Source organism: Medicago truncatula, chromosome 4 (assembly GCF_003473485.1).
Source record: "Medicago truncatula cultivar Jemalong A17 chromosome 4, MtrunA17r5.0-ANR, whole genome shotgun sequence".
Taxonomy (NCBI): domain Eukaryota; kingdom Viridiplantae; phylum Streptophyta; class Magnoliopsida; order Fabales; family Fabaceae; genus Medicago; species Medicago truncatula.
In genome coordinates this window covers 10,255,817-10,278,087 of record NC_053045.1, presented here as the reverse complement: position 1 = coordinate 10,278,087, position 22,271 = coordinate 10,255,817, and the positions used below count along the sequence as shown (strand labels likewise).

Sequence of the window (22,271 nt, the reverse complement as noted above, 5' to 3'; positions counted from 1 at the left end):
CATCTTTATTTTTTTGACTAATAAAATTAATATAATTTTTTTGACTTTATAAATAGATGAGGGAATAATTTCACTCTTAAGTTGAATGAGCTGCTGCCTGCTGTCTCATATAGGTGTGTCAATATTATTTATTTTCCGTTTTTTTTTTATTCATTTTGTGAAAAGTTTTGGTGAGTAATATTAATAAGTTTTGTTTGATTGTAGTTTGATTCATTAGTTAGTTTAATGTTTCTTGTTATCTTAAAAACTTTATCATTGTCATTAATATATCTAATGTGGTGAGTAATCTTTTTCTGTTATGTTTTTGTTTTGATAATTTATGATGGAGTTAAATTCACTTGAGTTTTGTGAAACTTAATTAAATGAGGATGCTTTTGTGAAATTAATTCTTGAAAATGTATAATTTCATGTGTCAATGTTCAAGATACTAAAGTCCACACTGAGTTTGATTAAGCCATAATTTTTTATATTTATGCAGCAATTAAATAGTTCAACACAACAGCCAAATCCTGCATAGAAGATGGGATGTTTCCCAGCTTTTAAGAACATGAAGACGCTAAAGTGTGAAAAATCCGAATCAGAAAACAGCAGCCATAATGAGCACGTATCTGCAACAACGCCTCAACTTCAAGCTTCTCGCTCGTTGCACTCTGATCCTCGAAGTTCTATGGCTAGTATGAAATCCCTTAACCGAGTTGCCAACAACAGAACACGGGTGTTGTCTTCTCCGTCAGCTCTAGCCTCAGTTGAGCACGAGGAACAAGAAATGTCGAGAGTATTAGCGAGATTAATGAAGGAGCCGCGTTCTCCTATTCCACAGCCCTTACCTCTTCCATCTCCTCAAGGAAATGGTCCGTTGAAGTTAAGGATGGCTGGTGGTCCTGTATATGCTTCTGGCTCAGCTCTTGTTGCAGCAGAACAAGATGGTTTGGAAACATTTCAGTACGAAGAACAAGAATGGTCAAAAAACCGAGATAGATTGACGAAGAAACAGCCTGCATCTATTCCACTACCTTTACCGCTTCCAACTCCTCAAGGAGGAGGTACATTGAAGACTACTACTGGAAGCTCTAAGTCAGGAACAGCTATTGATTCAGTTCGTTACTTTCGGTATGAGGAAATTGCTGCTGCTTGCCACAATTTCTCTTCTGATCGATGCATGTCGGAATGTCTTTATTCCACCATATATAAAGCTTCCTTTTCTAATGATGCTTCAAGTGAGAAGCTTAAAGCCACTGTCACCCGCCTTCACTCATCGACTCAGGTACTTTTGTCCTTGCTACATTACTTTCATATGTATATTTTAATGTTTTCAAACCATTTTGAAATCAAGAACTGAAAATTGGTGTGAATTGCATCATTACATTTCAAACATAGTTTAGAACTATGATTGTGTTTAAAGGTTAATAAATTTTCACCCTAAAAGAATTTGAATGTGGCTAAAAACTTTCTGACACGCTCTATATGTATGGTATGCCTACTTCTAGGGCTTGAGGGGATTCATGAATGAGGTTAATACTCTTTCGAATTTGCAACATCCAAACCTCTGTAAACTGCTCGGATTTTATGCAAGAGATGGCTATGAGTCTGAACCAAGGATGTTGGTTTATGAGAGGCTAATCAATGGTAGCTTGGACCGCCTGTTGTTTGGAAAATCTGACGACCCTTCAATTGATTGGAACGCAAGAATGAAAATCGCCATCTGTGTTGCACAAGGTCTAACTTTCTTGCATGAAGAAGGGCCTCTCCAGGTAATAATAATAAATATTCTATTTGAATGTAATATTTAGATCTCATTGAGTAATTGCCATTGAGACTTGAGTTATTGTGTATTTCTTAATATAGATTGAATAATTATAGCATGAGTAGATATTTGTTTTATGTTCTTATAGTACATTACATTTCAAACTTTTAATTTAGTATGTTTCTATCTCTACTGACATATACTTGTATATCTCTTGTAGGCAATGTATAATGATTTTTCAGCAGTGAACATACAGATTGATGTAGATTTCAATGCAAAGCTATCAGGATATGGTTTTGTTGGACATGTTGCTGAGGAAGAGATTTCAAGCAGTTCAACTGTAAGTTCTTTGACTCATGCATAATTGCATTTTGTGTGCGTTCGCATAAAACATTCACATTGTACATCTATATTTATTCCAATGGTTATGTTCTGATTCGAAGTCGAAACCTCGGTAAGGGTAAGGTTGTTTCCTTGTGCTCACCTGGTGGGAGGCTTGTGCAATGGATCACCCCTTTAGTTTTGTTCTCATTAATTTTGTCCATGTATACAGGCGGCAGCAAACCTTTCAGTGGAGACATTGAAAAAAGGAATGCTAACTCCAAAGAGCAATGTATGGAGTTTTGGAATTGTTCTTCTGGAGCTACTTACCGGTAGAAAGCATTTTGACCAGCATCTCCCGAAGAAAGAGAGGAACTTAGTCAAGTGGTGTCGGCCTTACCTAGCCGACGATTTCCAGTTGTCGGTGATCATGGATTCACAACTGAAAGGTCAGTTTCCGCCTAAAGCAGCAAGAAAAGTAGCTGGAATTGTACAACGATGCCTTCAAATGGAGCCATCAGAAAGACCAACCATGAGAGCCATTGTTGAGAGTCTCAAAATCATAGTAGATACGGAGTACCCTAGTTGGATCCCACTGCAAGAGCCAGCAGCCATGTATGGAAGACATGCGTCGAGATCACCAAGTGTTGATGGTATCATTAATGCACCTAGACTGAGTTTCTCAACTCCATTACTACCATCAAAAGCCAGAACATCTGTTTCACATCCTGCAAGATGGTCAACTGTGTCGACAGTGCTTCCTTCTCCTCTTGCTCGTTCCTCCAATGTTTCTACTGAGGAGCTCACGATGCAGGAAAATAGAAAGTCATCATCCTCAGTATCCAAGAAAGCTTAGTAGCACATTGACTTTCTACGATGTCAATTTTTCTGCGAATCACCAATTTAGTCTATAAATTTATGAGTTTTGGATACTTCGGTATGAAATTTCAAAATGATTCCTAAAATTGAAAATCTTCAATCGCATTAGTTTTTGGATCAAATTGGTGATTCATTCTTTTATTTATTTTGTTTTTTTATTACTTATACATGATGTACCCTAGGAACCCCATTATAGGGAATAAACAATGTAGTTGTTTTGTCTTTCTATCTCTCAGTAAGATGAAAGATATTCTTTGTAGCTATAGCAAAAACTGCTCATACTGGATTCCATTAGCCAATCCATTTATATAAAAAGCTTACATGGTTTCAAATACTTTGTTCCTTCTCTACTCAACACTATTATACACACAACTTCTCCTAATTAACTCTGATAAATTATATGGATAATCGAAAGTGTGTGCATTAGCTTGTTGTGTTCAAGGAACTATATGTTAAATGACTTGCATCTCATCAAAAGATAGCTGCAATGGTGAGAGTGCCCAAACACATTTATAAATCTAACATCCTGGAAACCCAAACTATGTGAGACTCCAAATAACTTCAATGACTACCCTCACATCTTACGTGGGTCCACATTGCAATCCTTAACCCGACCCTGATACCATGCTAAATGACTTGGATCTCAACTCAAAAAACTAAAGGTGTCCAAATACATTTATATTTATACATCTATTCAATCCACGGAACCTGGAACCTGAGCAATGTGAGACTCCAGACGAACTCCAACAACTTCAATACTACAAACTAAATTTTGAACAAGAAATTATATTTTGTAATTTTTTTTTAACTAGGAGATTATAACTAGAGTTAAAATCCTTCAAAAAAAAAAACTAGAGTTAAAATAATCATTTGTGGCTTTCCGTTGAAAATTTTAACTGCTTTCTCTCTTTTTTTTTACTAGGAGATTAAAACTAGAGTTAAAAAATCATTTGTGGCTTTTCGTTGAGAATTTTAACTGCTTTCCTTGGATAAGTTAAGAATGAACGTTTGGAGAATCTTCCCTTCACCAAAATCTTGTCATAAAACAGATAAGTTGTTTGGGTAGAATTTATTATTTTTTTTTATCAAAATTATTAAGTTTGAGACAATGTGAAAATTATTAGGTTTGGGACAAGTGAAAACGTTGGTTTTAGGTTTGACTCAAACAAATGAAACACTTGAATCCAACAAATAAAACTAATACTCTGAGCCAAACCCAACTTTGGTTTAGGTTTGACTCAAATGAGAGAAATACTCAATCAATGGATTGGTTTGGGTCAAATTTACTTGAGTGGCTTTTCCAATCTATCAAGCACAAGCGTGATTTGTTACAAATCAAAATATGTTAATGAAACACTCTTTCAAACACACATTCTTCTATTAGTCGAAATTCATAAATCCCACCAAATTTGTGGAATTTACATAATTTAAGACTCTTTTAAGTTTTACTCTATTGAATTATGCTAGCAATACACTCTCTAAGACACTCTTTCCAACACACTCTCTCTAATTGGTTCGATATTCAATGGATCCCATTAAATTCATGTGGGGTCTACATAATTTTGTGGGATCCATTTGAATTTCAACCAATTAAAGAAAGTGTGTTAGAAAGAGTGTCTTGTTAGCACTCCATAACTATTAGGAGAGAATGTATTGAGAATTTATGAGTGTCTTGCTAGCAGTCATCAAATAAGCAATGTAGCTACACAAATAGTCACTAAATCGAGCAAACTCTTATTCCTAGCTATTTTCTAATAGCCACTTTCAACTTATCAAGTTAAGAAAACAAATTAATGAGAATTAACATTTAAAAGACGACAAAAAAAATCTTATTAAATCTGTAAAATAAAACACTTCATTAAAACTGAACAGTCAACCCACATAATAAACAAAATACAATCAGATGTATTAATATATTACCACGGCATGAAGATGCTTTACTTCAACTCCTTGCCTCACACTGGTGTACAACCTAAAACACAAGCTTCAGCATTTATAGCTATTATATGTATAGTGGAAAAATTCAGTTAGGACAGAAAAATAACTATATAGACATCCCAATCAAACTTCCTGTAATTTTATAGCTTACGCAAGAGTTCTCGTATAGTTAATGACTTCAGAGTAAAGTAAAAGGGAAAAAAATGAAGATTGGCAGGACTTCAAGAAAGTGAATTGTTTTGGTCTCTGTCTTGCCCACTGTTCTCTTCAGGACTGTCTTCCTGTTCATGAACTGCAGAAGCAGTACAGCAATCCTCATTTTGTCTTCCCTCACTCTCATTGGTTGTATGTGCCTGCACATTTGAAGCTGAATTTGTTTGCTGCTCTGATATCAAGCTAGAAAGACCATTTTGCTTCAGGTATGTCTCCAACGGGAGATTCGCTTCTTCAAGAAGAGTCATCATGCTCAGAGTGTTTGGTCCGGCTTGCATGTCTTCCCGATCCGGCTGGCAATTCAAGTCTAATTGTCCCTTGGCAGCATCAGCCACTTGGTCTTCGTTCCTTGAATCTAATTCATTTGGCACCCTTGCTTCATTCTCTGAACCATCAACTGGAGTTAAATGTCGAGAGGTGCTGTCTACTTCGGATTCATCCTTGGTCCTCCATGATTGCTGATTTTTCTGAGCAATCTCAGCTTCCCGCTCAGATTGACGCTTCTTCTTTCGCATCATCAGGGTTTTAAACCGGCGTTTAACTGTCATGCAGACATTACACGTGCATGTAGGTTTGTGTTTGCCCTTCCCACTTGGTGGCTGGATACAGACAATACAGGAGCACCCAGGCCTATGACGAGGGTGTCTTGTAGTGGTCAACACTGGTGTCCTGCCAGAGTCACTTGCATCATCTCCAAGCACCGCAGCATTTGCTAAAGCATCAAGACCAGAAGATTCACGATCCAGAGCTGGCCTCTGGCTTGCCGCTGCTTGTCTTTGTTTCTTGAATTCTATTCCAAAATGATGGATTTAAATGTTTTAGGAAACAAGAATTTGATGACATGAAAACATGTCAACATCCATGTATAATAGTCACATAATCACCATCCTTGATCATGCAGCATAATTTGGGATCATGGGTTTTTTAATTTCATTCAAAACATATATAATTTGAGAGGTAAACAGGTTAGCATGAAGTATTAATACAGAACTTGTTAACAAAAGCAACAACAATATAGTAGCAAGTAGCACCACCCCCCTGTCACATTCTTGTCATATTGGTAAGAAAAAGTCAATTTTTTCAAGTGGAGGCACATAAGACCAGTTGAAGTTAAGACTGTTAGAAGGTGTACTAGGATACAATTTTAAAACTCATCATGCTTATCAGTTTTGATAAATTTCTCAACAATCCCAAGATAGAAAGATATAGTGCATAACAAGTCAATACTTACGGACTGTCAGTTCTCCTAATTCAAACATACAAACTAAATGTGTAAACTGGATAAGAGGCCTTTGCATTATTCAGGTGTGTGTGTTCCCTTTTAAAGAGATGCAAAAAAGGAAAAAAGAAAAAGAAAAACTTAAAAGGAAATAAAAAGTTCATCAACAAAAAGCATCTGATCCAAATTTAAGAGGGAAGCCCATTTGGAACCCCAATCTATCATGTCCCTGAGAAAATCTATTACCAATCTATCATGTCCCTGAGAAAATCTATTAGTAAAGTACAATTTTTTTAATTTGTTTTGTAAACGACATCTATATTAGCCAAAATTAAAATTTAAATAAAAGATCGGGGATCAAATTTCTAAGTAGCAGTCTCCCATAAGCAGAAATATTGCAAAACCATTTGTTACTGACAATTGGAAAATTTTCTCAGAAAAGCCTAGCTTTAGTGTAATGTCAACTAATTGAAGATGATACCATTTACTACTAGTATTTATTGATCAGCAGTAACTATAAAAGCATAGCGTGGATTTAATTTAAAGCAAGAAATAGAGAAATACCATTGTTCATTCTCAAAAGATTATCCAGTTCCATCGGATTCAATTCATTGGGAGCAGCACATGAACACCTGCTGACAGCATTGCATAAGCACAAAGGTCTTACTAAAATGTTTTGGCAATAACAACATTACAACAGAGTCTTCTACTACTCACCTGCTTTGATCCCAAAAATTTTCCATACATGTCCACTTGGGGGGAATAAGTACATCAACCGGTAACTTCCGCCATTTTTGGCAACTATCACACTGTGTCCACTGCTCACTTATCCTGCAGTACAATCATACTCCAAATTAAAAGACTATTAAAACATATAAGCTTCTGTATTAGTAAAACTTTCTAAAAGAAATCATAAAGTTCCATAGAAAATATAAAAGATGCAAGCAATGAAAAAAAAAATGCATACATTCATCTTACCCAGTAGATCGTACCACAAATATACTCTTCTTTCCAAACACAGGAGGCTCCTGAATGAATAGATGTAAGTTCAAAGACTATATGTCAAAGTTAAACTATAAATATCAAATTAAATATTTTAACTTTATACGCTATCGACACAAAGTTAATCACTGCTATGTGTGGAGCATAACTCATAAGATGAGCAGAGACACTAAAATCTGCAACTCCAATACTGGTTAGTGTATGCGTATTGATAGACTAATGCAGGTAATGTCCATGTCATAGAAGTTATATTTTCTTCTGATATTTAGATTCACCGGGACTGAAAAGCTTTGGATAGAAGATGAGTACATTAATTAACTGATCAGAACTAACGAAAAATTCTCTATAATTTTCACCCCTCTCTGTCATGCATGCATGTCTGAGAAATTGAATTAGTTTCATAAATAATTACTGTTTATAATTAGTAAACTCACTTCATACTCTTCAAATAAGTGATCCTCGATCATGACAACACTTGGCTTAACTTCTGGAGGTGGACGAAGTAAATCCTGAGCCTCTTCCCAAGTAAGTTTCAGCTCCAGTGCATCCTCGCTGTCAATAAGCAACCTCTTACTTTTTGACCCAATATTTCGAGTTCTTTTCTTCTCAGGAACCAGCACGGGTGGTAAAGACAACACATCTCTTTTCCTGCTTTCAGGCATTTCAACATTATGCCAATCCATGTCAGCACCAACTGAGTTCCACTTTTTAGAGAGCGCATTTAGGTGGGTTTCTGAACAACCCTTTTGAGACTGAAGAAGGCCAGAATAACCACTTAATATAGGTATATTCTCATAAACACCAGAATAGGAAGTTTCACTTGAATGAGAACCATTGGGCATATTAGACGGAAAAGTTTCCTGCTTAATAGGTAATTTAATATCAATTCAGTAAGTTTGAGTTTGCTATTTGAGCTAAAATGGTTATTACCTGAGAAGCAGAATTCGTTGCCTTCCTGAAACCCATTATAAGTTTCCCCTCAGGGTCCATACGGCTAAATGTTACTGCAGATTTTTTAGAGAAGTTAAAATTTTGTCGTCAAATTTGAAGATAAAACAATGTATTTATACAAACAAAACAAAAAGTATCAAATAGAATAGAACTTAGAAACAGTACAGAAAGCAACTGCTTTTCATAAAAGAGAACTCATTTGAACATATATCCATCCCCAAAAACGCAGGAAAATTTAGTTCAATATTTTTGGCACTTTGTTTAAATAAAAAGAAATAGTTATCAGTAAAATTAGATAAATTTCTTAAAATTTCTCAGAAAACAGAAAAGAAAACAAAAGAATTCAGAAAAAACATTATCTAGAGGCAGAGCATGTCTTCTAGGTATGATTAATGATTTGTTAGCATATTGAGCCAGGAACATGCACAGATTCTGATTAGTAACAGAAACATGTAGAAGCAAAGAAAAAAAATCCAAATAATCTCCAAATTTAGCTTATATTGCAGCACAGAAACACATACAGAAAAAGGAAGGTTCCAATGCAATTTATATATCCTTAAAATGGGCAATTAACAAGTTCAGTGGTTCTCACTAAAACATACCAGTATCGCCAGCTTGCAGTTGCATAGACTGAATACAAGGGGTTACCCCTTCTAAAACATACATCCTGCTATTATTATTTGGCCAAAATCTAAATTGAAACATCCATTCTTTTCCTTTCACATCTTGGATACGCAAAGGAAGGCCCTCAGGTTGAGAGATAGGAGGGAAATATGCCTGCACAATGCCATCTTTTTTCAGTTCTAAGAAATGGCATTACTCTTCAAGAAATAAAAATAACTATAATACAAAATGACAACAGCTAAGTTAAAAAAAATTACTTCAGCACATGCTTTTGGAAGAACCAAGCGACCAATTCGACCAGCATCACTTGCACTAAGCATCTTTTCAAAGAGTGGCACAATGGTGGAATTTGAACTTGAACATACCATAAATAATGGTTAAGGAAATGTTTTTCAGAGGCAAATAGTAATTGTCAAAACAGTAACAAATTATCACCTTGCATAAGTATCTTTCGTATAATTAAAAATTTAAAGAACTAATTACAAAGTTGGATACTCTCCCGATATTTGCTGCAACTCTTGATCTGTAATTCTGGGCCAATATCGCGGAAGCAACTGATTCCTTCCCCGTCCTTCGGCAGGAGGCCTTGCTATACGAATCTGGGAAACCATGCCTGTGTTTCCTTCTAAGCCTGGAGATAGAGCTGGCCTAGGAGGTTTAGGTAAAAGATGACGAGATCTAGACGCCAATAGAAGTGGAGGTGACATTTTGCTTTGTTCCCTTTCATCAACAAGGACATTATGAAAGGGATTTGGCAAAGGAGCGGCAAGGGTCATACTCAAATTTGTTTGTGCCAGTGATTCATATATATCTTGCATGTCATTCTCTGCTTTGCCAGTCCTAGATGAACCATTTGACTCACGATGAAATTGTGACATCAAAGTGCTTCCAAATTCTCCAACAGAGGGTAAAACTTCAGGTTTGATTTCTCTAGAAAGTCCATCAAAATCAACATTGTGAGGTTTGAGCCAGCACCTCATCCCGTCATTTTCTGCATAATTCCCAACTTGCATACCCCTCACATTTAATTGGTTAGCCAGAGTTATACACTGCTGGGCACTGACATTATTTACTTTTGCTGTTCCAGATTCATTAGGATTTTCATTACTAGCAATCTGTCAAGTTATCATTGCCAATTTTGGGAGGATACAATTAGACTTCAAAAACAAAGCATCAATACAAAATAACCCAATTTTGGAAAGATACAGTTAGACTTAAAAAATGAGGCATCAATACAAAATAACCATATAAGCCAAAAGCAACAACCTATACATAGAAGAGCACGATTGAATTGCAGATATCAGATCACCGTAATTTTTTTATCAGTTCATAGAAAATTGAATGCAAGTCAATAATTAACATACCAATTACATAATGAAACAAGATTCAATAAAAAAATCTAAAACTTAAGACCTGCTATCTATCATTGTACATTTTATCCGGAAAAAAAAAAAATCATAAATTCTAATCTGATTGGGTAAGTTGTCAAAATCAACAACCAAAACAATATTTCATCTGTTTCCGGAGAGGTAAATCATAAATGGTTATTTATATAGGTAACAAGGTGAAGTGGGCTTACAGGTTGAAGTCCTGAAGTACTTGCACAGGTAATACAGCTTACACCACCAGTGTCAAGTATTTCAAGCTGAGACTTTGAAGCAACACATCCACAATGGAGACGCTGCAGATAATAGAACAAATAGGATCAAGTATACCATAGCTCATTAAAATACTAAAGTTGTGGGTAAAGGAAAGTGGTTTACACACTCTACCTTGCCGCATGAAGTACACTCTCTCCAACCAGATTCTTTTGCATGGAACATATCGCAAAACGCTGATTGCTCATAAGCAGAACTAAAGTAGGAAAAATGTCCAGAGTAAGAATTAGAGCATGAAGCTGTTTCTTGGTAAAACCCAACTTCAACTGAGTAAAAAATATTTACATCTATACCAATCATAGTAAATTCATACAGGCATGAATATGTGTGTGAGAATAATTACAGCAACTTGTCCTGATATTTTCACTCTGAACTTGCTTGAAAACTATGTCACAAGACTCGTGGTTAGAAGGACCGGGATTCCCTACAATCACTGACTAGTGACTACACTGCGTGACTGCCTGATCGAGATCGGACTGTTCATATCTCAAGCTCGATAATTTTAATATTTAAAGAAAATCAAAATCTATATATGTTATAAACCGTCCAATCATGATCGGAAGGTCTTGCAGTCACTGTGTGAATGCATGCAATCAGTGATTGCAGGAAATGCATTTTCTGTGTAGAAGCATATGTATTAATTTTCAATAATATAATGTCTAATTATCATATGATCACACACCGTGTCATTCAACATTGTTTAAACAGTCTTTCCAAACTTCAAAATCATATATATAAACATACAGGTCATATAATTTTTTTTTTGAGGTGAAGCAGGCCATATAATTATCTAGCTTTTTTGATGTAGACATAGTTGCAAGTATCATCTGAAAACCCACACAAAGAGGAGATCCCAGGTCCGACCCGGGGTAACCACAAAAAATGTTCCAGTAACTAGATATTGTCTGTTGAGCTAGGCCTTTTTTATTTTTTGAAAACTCGGTATCCGGCTCAAGGACCGACTAATCTGAGAAGTCCAATCCCATTGTCCATAAGCAAAGCTCTGGATGGACTAGCCCATCGAAATTGGCACTGGGGAATCGAACTTGACACCTTAAAAGAGCACACTCCTATGTCTCAAGTCATCACCACTAAACCAACACCACTAGCTCTGTTGAGTTAGGCCTACGAACATTATCTGGCATTTCTTATGTTTTTTTTCAATTTCTTTTTCCATTTTTTGGGAAATCCTATGCTACTTGGTATTTATCACCAATAATTCTTTTTTGTCATTTACTCAATTTTATCAAGATAATAAAAGAATTAAACTAATTAATTAATACATTAAAACATATGTACGTGCCAAAAATAACGTTTTAAACTATAATCCGCAGCCACAATCTTACCAACAACCGCAACAACATACATTTTATTTTAAACAAATGCATAAAATTAAAGCGCAAACATCGCCAACTATGAAGAATCAACAACAACAAAAAAAGGTCAAAACGACAAAACGGTGGTTAAGATTTATTTAAGAAAAAAAAATTAACAAAATTCAAATTTTATTAAAAAAAAAAAAAACAAATTTTTTTAGTAAATAAATAAACCTCATATTCAAATTAACAAAGAACAAATAATTCATAAAAAATATATAAAAAAAATCTAAATCAAAATATTACTATTCCTAAAAATTTCAAATATTCACTGTTTGATCCGTACAATTTCATATCAAATCAACGCAATTACGCACGCGCATAAAATTTGAACCCACGCGCGTATCAATTTGAAATCTAGAGAAAATCATTACCCGCATTTATCACATAGATCGGCGAATTCACCGGATCGAAGAATCCAACCTTTCCGCCACCGAATCGACGTAGAGGTTCCACAAACAACGTTCATGCAACACTTTGACTCCATTTTCAACTTCAATTCCACAACCTTCACAAGTTCACAACAATATCAAAATCAAAACCCTAACAATTCGAATCAACTCACCAAATTCACCGAATTCATAATCGAAATAGAAATTTTCGTACCGGAATCAAACAGAACAACGAAGCTAGCGTCACCAGAAGTTTGATGGGAAGTTCCGGTCAGCGTTGGTTATGGAGATAAAGCGGTGGCGGCGGCGGCGGCGGCGGCCGAGTTGCGGTGGTTATGGATTTGCATTTGTGTTACAGCGTGGAGGAGAGAGTTTGAACGGAGGAGAAGAAGTTAATAAGGAAATGAAAAACGGTTACCGGAGAGAAAATGGGAAGAAAGAAAGAGAAGGTGTGGAATTAAGAGAGAAAAAAAATAAGAAAGCGTGTGCATGCAGAATAAGAAGAAAAAGAGAAGAAAGAAAGAGAAGTACTAAAATGCATGCACGATGTGAGATAGATGATTATACTTCAAGACTTGGCCAACTTCTCCACTTGCTTATCTATGAAATTTTTATTATTTTTGGTGAAAGTTTAATGATTATTTTTGACATCATCATTATCATCATAGGTGTTGTAAGTGTTGCTATTATTGTTTTTTGATTTTTTTTTTCATGTTTGGGTGGGTTTAATTGGATTTGGACCCAACTTGTTTGGTATAGTAGAAAGGAATATGTTGAATTGTTAATTTAGAAAAAATATGGAAATTGGATTTGACAATTTGAGTATGGCAACTAATAAATATTAAGTATGTGTTTGGCATAGCTTTTGGTTTAACGCAGCTGTGCGGTGAAACAAAAGCTAGATTTCACAAAATTACAGTAAACATTTACAATAGGATGCGATATTTTACATTATAATGTGGAGCCAAACATTGATAAAGATATTGTCTTTTTTGTTTGGGTGTGATGACATTTTATGTGGAATCTTACTTGGAATTTTGATCATGTTTACATCTCAGTGTAGTTGAACTGAGTTAAATCATAATTAGTTGTCCCATAAGGTATAGCTCAATTGGCAAAAATGTCGAAATTGTTAGGTCGAACGTTATGATCGGGGTTCGAACCTCGGTACCTCCACTTTATGTGTGTAAGTTTATGATGAATTTATCTTCTCGTCTCTCTACAAAAAAAAAAAAAAATCATAATTAGTTCATTTTAACTATGAAACTTTAGTCAACTATAAAAGTCATTTCTAAGATCATTTATGTCTTAAGGGAGTTTGAGAGAGCGATAGAGGCAACAACAAACAAATATTAATGACTCTAACTGAAATGAACATCATATTTCTACCCTAAACATATTTACAATGTTCAACACTTATATTTTGATCTAATGTATGACTCTTTTACTTTAATAGTAACAATCCTTCCCTCAATTATAAATTCGTTCATTCATTTGAAATGTTTCCCATGAAGCAAAAGTTATTGAAACCACATAAATATGCATTATCGTTGCACACAATATCAAAAAGCATGAACACCATAAGGAAAACTTTTGATGCAAGGAGCTTATATCTTTAGTCAAACCATTAGTACTAGTATTAGGATTATGAGAAGAAGCTAAAAATCGACGACTCATCACATGAGATGTAAATAAGGAGTTTTTACATCACATCTTCATCCAAAATCTTCTTTAAAAAAAAAAAAAAAATCTTCATCCAAAATCTTATAATGTTAAGCATGTAGATATCTTCTTAAAAAAAAAAATTGTATAATATTATATAAATATAATGAAATTCTTCTTTTCTTTTTTAACAAATAAAATGACTTGCCTGTATATAATTTTATTATCAGTAAAATGTATAAAACTTTTTAAATTGTTAGTTAAAATTGCATAGTAAATAATCATTTTTTAAAATTCATGTTATTTAGTGGAAAAGCCATGTGATGTCATTGTGAGGAGGTGATGACGTTGGAAGACGAAGGGAGAAAGTCCTAAAGTAAAGCACATTGGCACGCATGAGAAGATTTCCACATACACTCGACGTAAGACATTTTTTTTTTTATTTTATTAATTGCACTTTTGACCGCTATCTTTTCAAAAGTTGTGATTTTAGTCCTGTAATTAATTAAAATACAAAACAGCCTCATATGTATTAGATCTTTGGCAGTTTTGGCTCCCAATGCCACTTTTGACTTAGTCTTCGCTGACGTGGCACGCACATCCCTTAAGTGAAGTGTCACGTGTCGACCATTGTGGATGCCACGTCAGCGAAGACTAAGTCAAAAGTGGCATTGGGGCCAAAACTGCCAAAGATCCAATACATAGGGGACTGTTTTGTATTTTAATTAGTTAGGGGGCCAAAAGTGCAATTAAGCTTTTTTTTTTTTTTTTACAAAACTCGATGTAAGACATTGAATTCGATATATATACTACTTTAACATCTTTCAAATTATTAAAACTTGCTTCGTTTGTAAAATCAATATTATTTTTTTTCCTTTTTAAAATACATTTTGTATTGACTTGTTATTAGGAAGATGCGAAACTTCTGAAGTGAATTATTAAGATGATAAAATATGAAATATTAGTTAGAAATGATTCATTTATTGAAAACAAATCTTTTTTTATTTTCAAAGTTTTAAAAATGCACATAAATCCTTTATAAAAAAATACATATAAATATCCATTTCAATAGTCTCTTATATCTTTGTTAACAAAAAAATATTAAACAAATTTAAAACAATGATAGATGGAAAATTTATTTTCTCAATGGTGTGGCGCAGCTTATTACGAGTAACTTAAGTGAAATCATTTTAAAGCAATCCATTCATCTTTCACTTGAGTTGTGCAACTCTTGTAAGAATCCATGAAGGGTCCCAATGTTTATGCGAGATATTGTTGCAAAGGAGTTACTTCAAGAAACAATAGTTCTTGCAACTTTTGTTCATATCATTCTTCTTTATGTTATATAGCAAGTGTGAGGTCATAAGTCTTACATTGTTTGAAACAATGGAAGTTGAACATCTTATAAGTGAGATGACTCATAATCAAATGTCTTAAGATTTTGAGTTAAAATGTGGTGTTCATTGTATAGTTGCTATTGGTCCAATGTGGAGATCGTCCAAACTCCCCTCATGACCCAACAACGGTATCAATAAAGGGTCTAACCAGCTCCTAATATCTAGTGGCGGAGCCAGAAATTTTTAGAGCCTGGGCAAAAAATTATCGCAAAATGTTATTTCCTTCTTGCGAATAATTTGACATTTCCTGCGGAATCTGCAGGAAATCCTAGGCAAAATCTGCAGGAAATGTGTTTCCTGCGGAATTTACATAAAATTCCGCAAATAAATCCGCAGAAAAAGTTAAAAGTTCTAGTAATGGCTGAGCTTACTACAAAGAAAATTGGAGCTGAGCCTGGGCTAGTGCACAGGCTAGCTGGAGGTGACTCCGCCCCTGCTAATATCGAAAGTCTTTCAAAAATAAGGTTGAATATTTTATAAATAAGAAGACTCATAAACTTAATATCTTACAAAACTAAGTTTTTTAGTTAAAATTTAATATCCAATGTTTTTACTTTTAAGCTAATATGAATAATCATGATGCTCTCCTCATGATCCAACACTTCAATAAAAAAAAAACTCTTAAAAAACAATTTTTGAATTTAAGTACCGCCTAAAGATTGTCATATGGGTATGCTATGTATCAAACTAATTAAAAACACATTTAAAAACGAAATTGACTATCAAAATACACTCAAAACTAAAGTACACTAATAAAGTAGTACTTTTTTTCCTAAAAAAAAACAAACAAACTAGTACTTTATAGTGACACAATTAATTAATGGGTCTTTTCAACCATTGTCCTCAGAGCAATGGTTAAGGAAGTCAAAAATAGCATGTTTGCATTGGTTTCAACAATATTTCGACTTTTAAAAAGTTAAATTTATCTGCTCCTCCTCAAGGTCTCAGGTTCGATTCCCTCTAGTGTCAATTTGGGTGGGCTAATTTACCTTCTTCAAAAAAAAATTTAAATTTATCATTTTTCACCTTTTTCAATATTATATCTTTATTTTTATCCCCTTATCCAATGCGCCAAAGACAATGGTTAGCGTTCTATTTAATTAAAATCCAAAATGACTATTCACACTTTGTGAAGTGATAAAGACAGGAAGAAGGACAAGGACGGAACGGACATAGTCTATCTATCTCCATTTCAGTTCGTGCGGCTGTCTAGTCAGAATACTGGTATATGATGATGTCATAATTTGAGTTAATATTTTTATTGATAGAATATAATTTGACTTTATTTATTATATTTTTTGGTGTTAAGTGTTCCTCTTTTTTTTTTTTTTTTTTTTTTGAAGAAAGAGACCCTATTCTTTTTTTTTTTTTTTGGTCAGGTAGCCTAGTGGCTAGAAATTCACTTTTAAAGTGAATAAGTGGGGTGTCCGGGGTTCGAACCCCGGCCCCTGCATATAATAATGCATTATCCCTGCCAACTGAGCTATGCTCACGGGGACAAAGAGACCCTATTCTATTTTAAAAGAAAAGAGAAACTAATAATCATAAGTTCGACGAAATGGTAAGTAAAGTTTGCATAAAAAATTATTTTACCTATGAATTGAACTTTAATTCTTTAAAAATATTATTTTTAAGGAGTAATTTGAGTTTATTCAGGTCTTATTTTTTTGACTGAAAGTCATAAAATGAGCTTGGGAAATAAATTAGTTGGTATATCCAGTTAAAAGACAAAAAAAAAGGACTAAATATGTTTCGATCACCTCTAATCTTGATTTTCGATCAAAATGATCTTATACAATTTAAATCCTCTTTTTTAGGCATAGAATGTATTTCCTTAAAATTACTACAATTTTAGAACTATGAACCAATCAAGGAATGATTTTTTTTTTTTGTCAAGCAGTCCAATAACTGATAATTTATCTTTTAAAGATGAACAAATGAAGTGTTCGAGATTTAAACACCGATCCTATATATTATAATTCATTGTCTCTACCAATTAAACTAAACTTACAAAAACAATAAAGAGCGAATTTTATCTTCAACTTAAAGAAAAAGAATTATACTTACTTAGTAGATTTTTAGGGTGGGTTAGATAATCCCTTTGATTATTATTAAAAAATTTCAAAAAAAAAAATTGATTTCTTTTATTTATGTTTATTTTATTAAGTAGATTATCGTGAGCCATAAATACTTTGTCGCAGGCTAAACTAAAAAAAAAAAGACTATAACTATTTTGATAACTAAACAATGATGCCCTTCCATGGATTCACTTATATAAGCCGCAACTAAAATAGCAAAAATAAGAGCTTGAATACCGCTTGTAAAAATTTAATATTGTCATCCAATCAAATTTTATCATATTATATCATCACTTTGTTATTAATTTTCAAAATATCTCAACATACATACATGGTAAAATTTGATTATCCACAAAAAGAAAATGGTAAAATTTAACTAGATAACTCTACAAAATAGTTTTATAATATTGGTACATAGTCCTTAAACTCAAATTATTGTGTAGTCGGTTAACATTTCATTATTATTTGGACGCGGTTATGCATAAAATGGTGTTTTTGGTGTTGTGGAGAAAATGGATTAAATAATGTGTTAGCACCGCGACGGCTTCAATTCTAGTAAATGGAAGTCATACATATGAGTTTCCTTTGCAATGAGGATTGCGGAAAGGGGATCCTCTTTCCCCGTTTCTATTTTTACTAGTAGCGGAAGGATTGAATGTTATGATGAAGGCTGCAGTAGGAAATAATTTATTTAAAGGGTATGCGGTTGGGACATCTAATTCGGTGACGGTGACTCACTTACAGTTTGCGGATGATACTTTCCTTATAGATGAAAAGAGCTGGGCTAACGTGCGAGCTTTAAGGGCGGTGCTAACTTTGTTCGCGGAGATGTCTGGTTTAAAAGTGAATTTTCATAAGAGTTTGCTGGTTGGAGTTAACATTGGGGATTCTTGGTTAAATGAGGCGTCATCTGTTTTAAATTGTAAAGTGGGTAAAATTTCGTTTCTGTATCTTGGACTCTCGATTGGAGGTGATCCTAGGAAGTTGGCGTTTTGGGACCCAGTGGTGTCTACCATTAAATCTAGATTATCGGGGTGGCAAAGTCGTTTTCTATCCTTTGAGGGTCGGTTAGTTCTTCTCAAGTCTGTCCTTACTTCGCTTCCTGTTTATGCTCTTTCCTTCTTCAAAGTTCTGTCAGGTATAATCTCTATCTTTGAATCTATTTTTACAAAAAAAATTTGGGGTGGTAGTGAGGATAACAGAAAAATTCCCTGAATTGCTTGGAGCTCTATTTGTTTAAAAAAAGGAGTTAGGAGGTCTGGGGGTGAGGCACTTGAGGGAATTTAATTTAACCTTGTTGGGTAAATGGTGTTGGAGGTTGTTGGTGGATAGATGTGGGTTTTGGTATAGGGTGCTAGTAGCTAGATATGGTGAGGAGGCTGGGAGGTTGGAGGTTGGGGGCCGGAGTGTTTCTCATTGGTGGAGGGAGATAGCGAAGATTAGGGATGGTGTAGGAGACGATGAAGAGGGCTGGTTTGCCGAGAGAGTGTCGAAAGTGATACGGGATAGTTCCCACTCATTATTTTGGTATGATAGAGGGTAGGAGATGCTCCTTTGTGTAGTAGGTTTTCTCGTTTATTTCATCTATCGACAGATAAATTGATCACAATGGCGGATATGTTTTCTCTTGGTTTGGAGGAAGGTGGTGAGGCCTAGAGTTGGCGGAGACGATTGTGGGTGTGGGAGGAGGAGATGGTAGAAGAGTGTAGGCTTTTACTTGATACTGTTTGTGTGCAGACTAATGTTTCTGACAGGTGGCAGTGAGATCCGGATACTCATGATGGTTATAGAGTGAAAGGTGCATATCAAATTCTTACATTTTCGGTCTCTCCTATTCCAATCGCAACAGATGATCTAGTATGGCACAAACAGGTTCCTTTAAAGGTGTCCATAGTTGATTGGCGATTATTGAAGGACAGGTTACCAACCAAAATCAACTTGCAAAGGTGAGGGCTCTCTTTGGGACGCGACCAACACGTGTGTAGCGAGGTGTGATTTTCCTGAGACGGCATCCCATTTGTTTATGCATTGTGAGGTTTTTAGCTCCTTATGGCAGCTTATAAGAACTTGGATTGGTGTGTCAGGAGTTGACCCTCAAAATATTCGTGACCATTTCTATCAATTTATTCATTCTACAGGTCACTCAAGAGCGCGTAGGTCGTTTCTTCAGTTGGTTTGGTTGCGGTGTGTTTGGCTGGTTTGGAACAAACGCAACAACAAGTTATTTAATAACATTGAAACACCGGTTGTGCAGCTTTTAGAAAAAGAAAAATCACATTCGTTCTGGTGGCTAAAAGCTCATAATATTTCTTTTGTGTATGGTTCTCAAAGATGGTGGTCGAACCCTTTACTTTGTTTGGGTATCGACCGACCTTATTCATTGTAAACTCTGTGTATGACTCTTTGTTTTCGAGCCCTTAGTACACCTTGTACTTCGGTGTATTCACCGCCGTTGTTAATATATCTCATTTTGATTTCTTAAAAAAAAAAAACATTTCATTATTATTAAATTTTGATTAAAATAAATAAATTAGGGTATACATTTTAAGAGTAGTTTAAATCATTTTTGAAGTTACTCTTACTATGAACTGTATATCTTTTTTTGTTAGTCCTGGGGTTCTTAAAATTGTAAGTAAAGTGTATACGACTATTTCAGTAAAGTTTGCTAAATATAATTTTTTTTTATCTTAAATGAACGAAACTTGGGTGATATTCCTCTATAGGTGTGGTGTTATGAGCAATACTCAGAATAACAGGGCCAGCAATAGCCCAGCTCAAGAAATCTGAGTCCAATGACCAAGGAGAGCCCAAAAGAGAAATATAAAACCAAAGAAAGCTGAATTCGAATTTTAAAATCTGAAATATTTTAACTTGTTTTAGAGATTCTTATGAGGTGTTTATACCGTTCGGATTATATAATCTAAACTACATAGAGCGCGCGAGAAATCATTAGTTCTAAAAAAGTGGGATCACTATCAACATTTTGTATTTTTAAGATGACCAACTTTGCCACAATTCTTCATATTAGTTCAAAGTATTACACTTAACATATTATTGATGGAAATAGAAAACTTAATGCCTATAATTCTTCAATGCTTCGATAAATAATGTTTGTTTTGTGCTTAAAAATACTACTAAACTAGGTTTAATCCTAAACAAAATGACAAAACAAAAAAAAATGAATAAAAGAACAACTCTAAAACTTGTACATTACTCAAAACCTCAATGATCTACTAAATGCCTTGAAAGAGAGTGGATTCTGAAATTCTACATCACTTTTCCTTGCTCCATTTTTTCTACCAAGAAATGGTTTGAACAATTTCTTAAACACCTTTCGAAAACCGGAACCGCGACAACGTCGTCCTTGCTTCACCTCCTGAGTCACAAGGGGAATTGTTGGAGCAGCATTAACAAGTCTTGATTGAGACACTGACCTTAGAAATCTTGGTTCTGATAAGCTTCTTGATAACATGGCTTTGTTGAGTTGAGACTCAAAAGATAGCCTCTCAAATTGGTCTAACAAAGTGCTTTGTTCATCTCCAAATCTCTTTCGAATCATTGCTATTTCATCCATATTGGTTATTGTTTTCCAAATTGTTGTTGATGATGATATATACACAAAAACACAAAGTGGCATTAGAGGCTTAAAGGGGTTAATGTTTCTTTTTTATATTAGATTAGATTAGAAGATTTGATTTGTAAAATACTAGGACTCTTTGTCTAAGCAAGGTATCGGATACATAAGTTGTCACAAGAATGTGGCAAATGAAAAAGCTGCTAAATAGTTTGGTTGATACCCTTGAAATCTTTTGTTCACTATTCTCTCAAAATTGCCTATTAAATATTTGAATTGTTTAGGTTGTGTGCGTAAATTGTAGTCCCTCTTGTATTGAATGTGTGCGCAAATCATAGTCCCTTTTGTTTGATAAAACTTATTTCATGATTATTTACAGTAATAGTTTTGATTCCTTTTTATTTCAGGTGCGGAGATACTTGATTCTACTAAATGTGTCTATTGACTTTATACTAAATTATATGGCGAAGGTAACATTTCACATATCAATTTTGGGTGAACTCGTTGCAAATGGTCTATGGCTTTGATTCCTTTACAACAGGTTTACCCAAAATTAACATGTAAAATGTAGTTGTCGCGGTGTAATTTAAAATCTTAGCAATATACATTTAATAGAATCAAGTGTCTCCGCACAAAAATTAAAATAAGAATCTAAAAGAAGAATTAAAACATATATATTTTCTATTGAAAAAATAAAATTTTACACCTTCAAGACATTGAATGCGTCATTTTCAGAACTAAGTTTCTACGTTTGAATTCCACAGTATAGTTTTCTCCCAAAATTTACACAACAAACAAAGAATTCCATGAAAACTACCTTAACCTAAAATATTAAAACCAAATTCATACCTAGGAATCAGATATAGCCAATCTAATCTAAGCTTATTATCAAACATCTCACTAGAAATAAAATACATCTCAAATGTTTCCTTATAATAACCATTTCAAGGCCTAAACGTTAGATCTAGGATGACAAACATATCATAATTAGAATGATCAATGAATAATAAATTATTATGGTGGTACATAATCATGAAATAAAGGTTATTAAACAAGATGGACCACAATTTACACACACATTCAAGTCACTTCAAATATTAATTTAATAGGCAATTTTGAAAGAATTGAGAAGAAAAGAACATTTGGTAACTTTACCTTCTAATCGTTTGTTGAAATCTAGCTTGATTTTGAAGCAGCAAAGCAATCAAGATGGATCAAGAAAATCGTTTCTAGAGTGAATGAA

At 34.3% G+C, this 22,271-nt stretch overlaps 2 protein-coding genes across 4 annotated transcripts; one reads left to right on the top strand and one right to left on the bottom strand.

Annotated features, from left to right (window-relative positions):
- Nucleotides 1-520: 520 nt before the first annotated feature.
- On the top strand, nucleotides 521-2,921 carry LOC11424038 (probable serine/threonine-protein kinase PBL1). Its single transcript, XM_003605242.4, has 4 exons — nucleotides 521-1,264; nucleotides 1,488-1,751; nucleotides 1,965-2,084; nucleotides 2,298-2,921. The coding sequence occupies exons 1-4, from the start codon at nucleotides 521-523 to the stop codon at nucleotides 2,919-2,921; spliced, it is 1,752 nt and encodes a 583-aa protein (XP_003605290.2).
- LOC11424037 (B3 domain-containing transcription repressor VAL2) lies at nucleotides 1,979-12,885 on the bottom strand. 3 transcript variants are annotated; one of them, XR_005645607.1, is made up of 14 exons: nucleotides 12,532-12,885; nucleotides 12,300-12,433; nucleotides 10,664-10,745; nucleotides 10,471-10,572; nucleotides 9,387-10,006; nucleotides 9,149-9,245; nucleotides 8,870-9,044; nucleotides 8,247-8,320; nucleotides 7,751-8,176; nucleotides 7,293-7,342; nucleotides 7,032-7,145; nucleotides 6,879-6,946; nucleotides 4,865-5,885; nucleotides 1,979-2,953 (listed from the first exon to the last, which is right to left on the bottom strand). XR_005645607.1 is itself a non-coding variant. In XM_003605241.4 (13 exons), the coding sequence occupies exons 2-13, from the start codon at nucleotides 12,410-12,412 to the stop codon at nucleotides 5,104-5,106; spliced, it is 2,703 nt and encodes a 900-aa protein (XP_003605289.1). In that variant the 5' UTR covers nucleotides 12,413-12,433; nucleotides 12,532-12,885; the 3' UTR covers nucleotides 4,777-5,103. The 3 variants fall into 3 exon arrangements, 2 of the variants coding, with proteins under 2 accessions (XP_003605289.1, XP_013455146.1); XM_003605241.4 differs by lacking the exon at nucleotides 1,979-2,953 and having other exon boundaries at nucleotides 4,777-5,885; XM_013599692.3 differs by lacking the exon at nucleotides 1,979-2,953 and having other exon boundaries at nucleotides 4,777-5,885; nucleotides 7,751-8,068.
- Nucleotides 12,886-22,271: the final 9,386 nt, after the last annotated feature.

What these genes read in the sequence shown, in the direction of transcription:
- LOC11424038 (XM_003605242.4), top strand. Translation starts at nt 521, where the DNA reads ATGGGATGTTTCCCAGCTTTTAAGAACATGAAGACGCTAAAGTGTGAA. An exon ending in ATGAAGAAGGGCCTCTCCAG is followed by an intron (nt 1,752 to 1,964) that starts GTAATAATAATA and finishes TATCTCTTGTAG; the next exon opens with GCAATGTATAATGATTTTTC. An exon ending in AGATTTCAAGCAGTTCAACT is followed by an intron (nt 2,085 to 2,297) that starts GTAAGTTCTTTG and finishes CCATGTATACAG; the next exon opens with GCGGCAGCAAACCTTTCAGT.
- LOC11424037 (XM_003605241.4), bottom strand. Translation starts at nt 12,412, where the DNA reads ATGGAGTCAAAGTGTTGCATGAACGTTGTTTGTGGAACCTCTACGTCG. An exon ending in AGTGTACTTCATGCGGCAAG is followed by an intron (nt 10,573 to 10,663) that starts GTAGAGTGTGTA and finishes TATTATCTGCAG; the next exon opens with CGTCTCCATTGTGGATGTGT. An exon ending in ACTGCAAGCTGGCGATACTG is followed by an intron (nt 8,321 to 8,869) that starts GTATGTTTTAGT and finishes AAAAATCTGCAG; the next exon opens with TAACATTTAGCCGTATGGAC.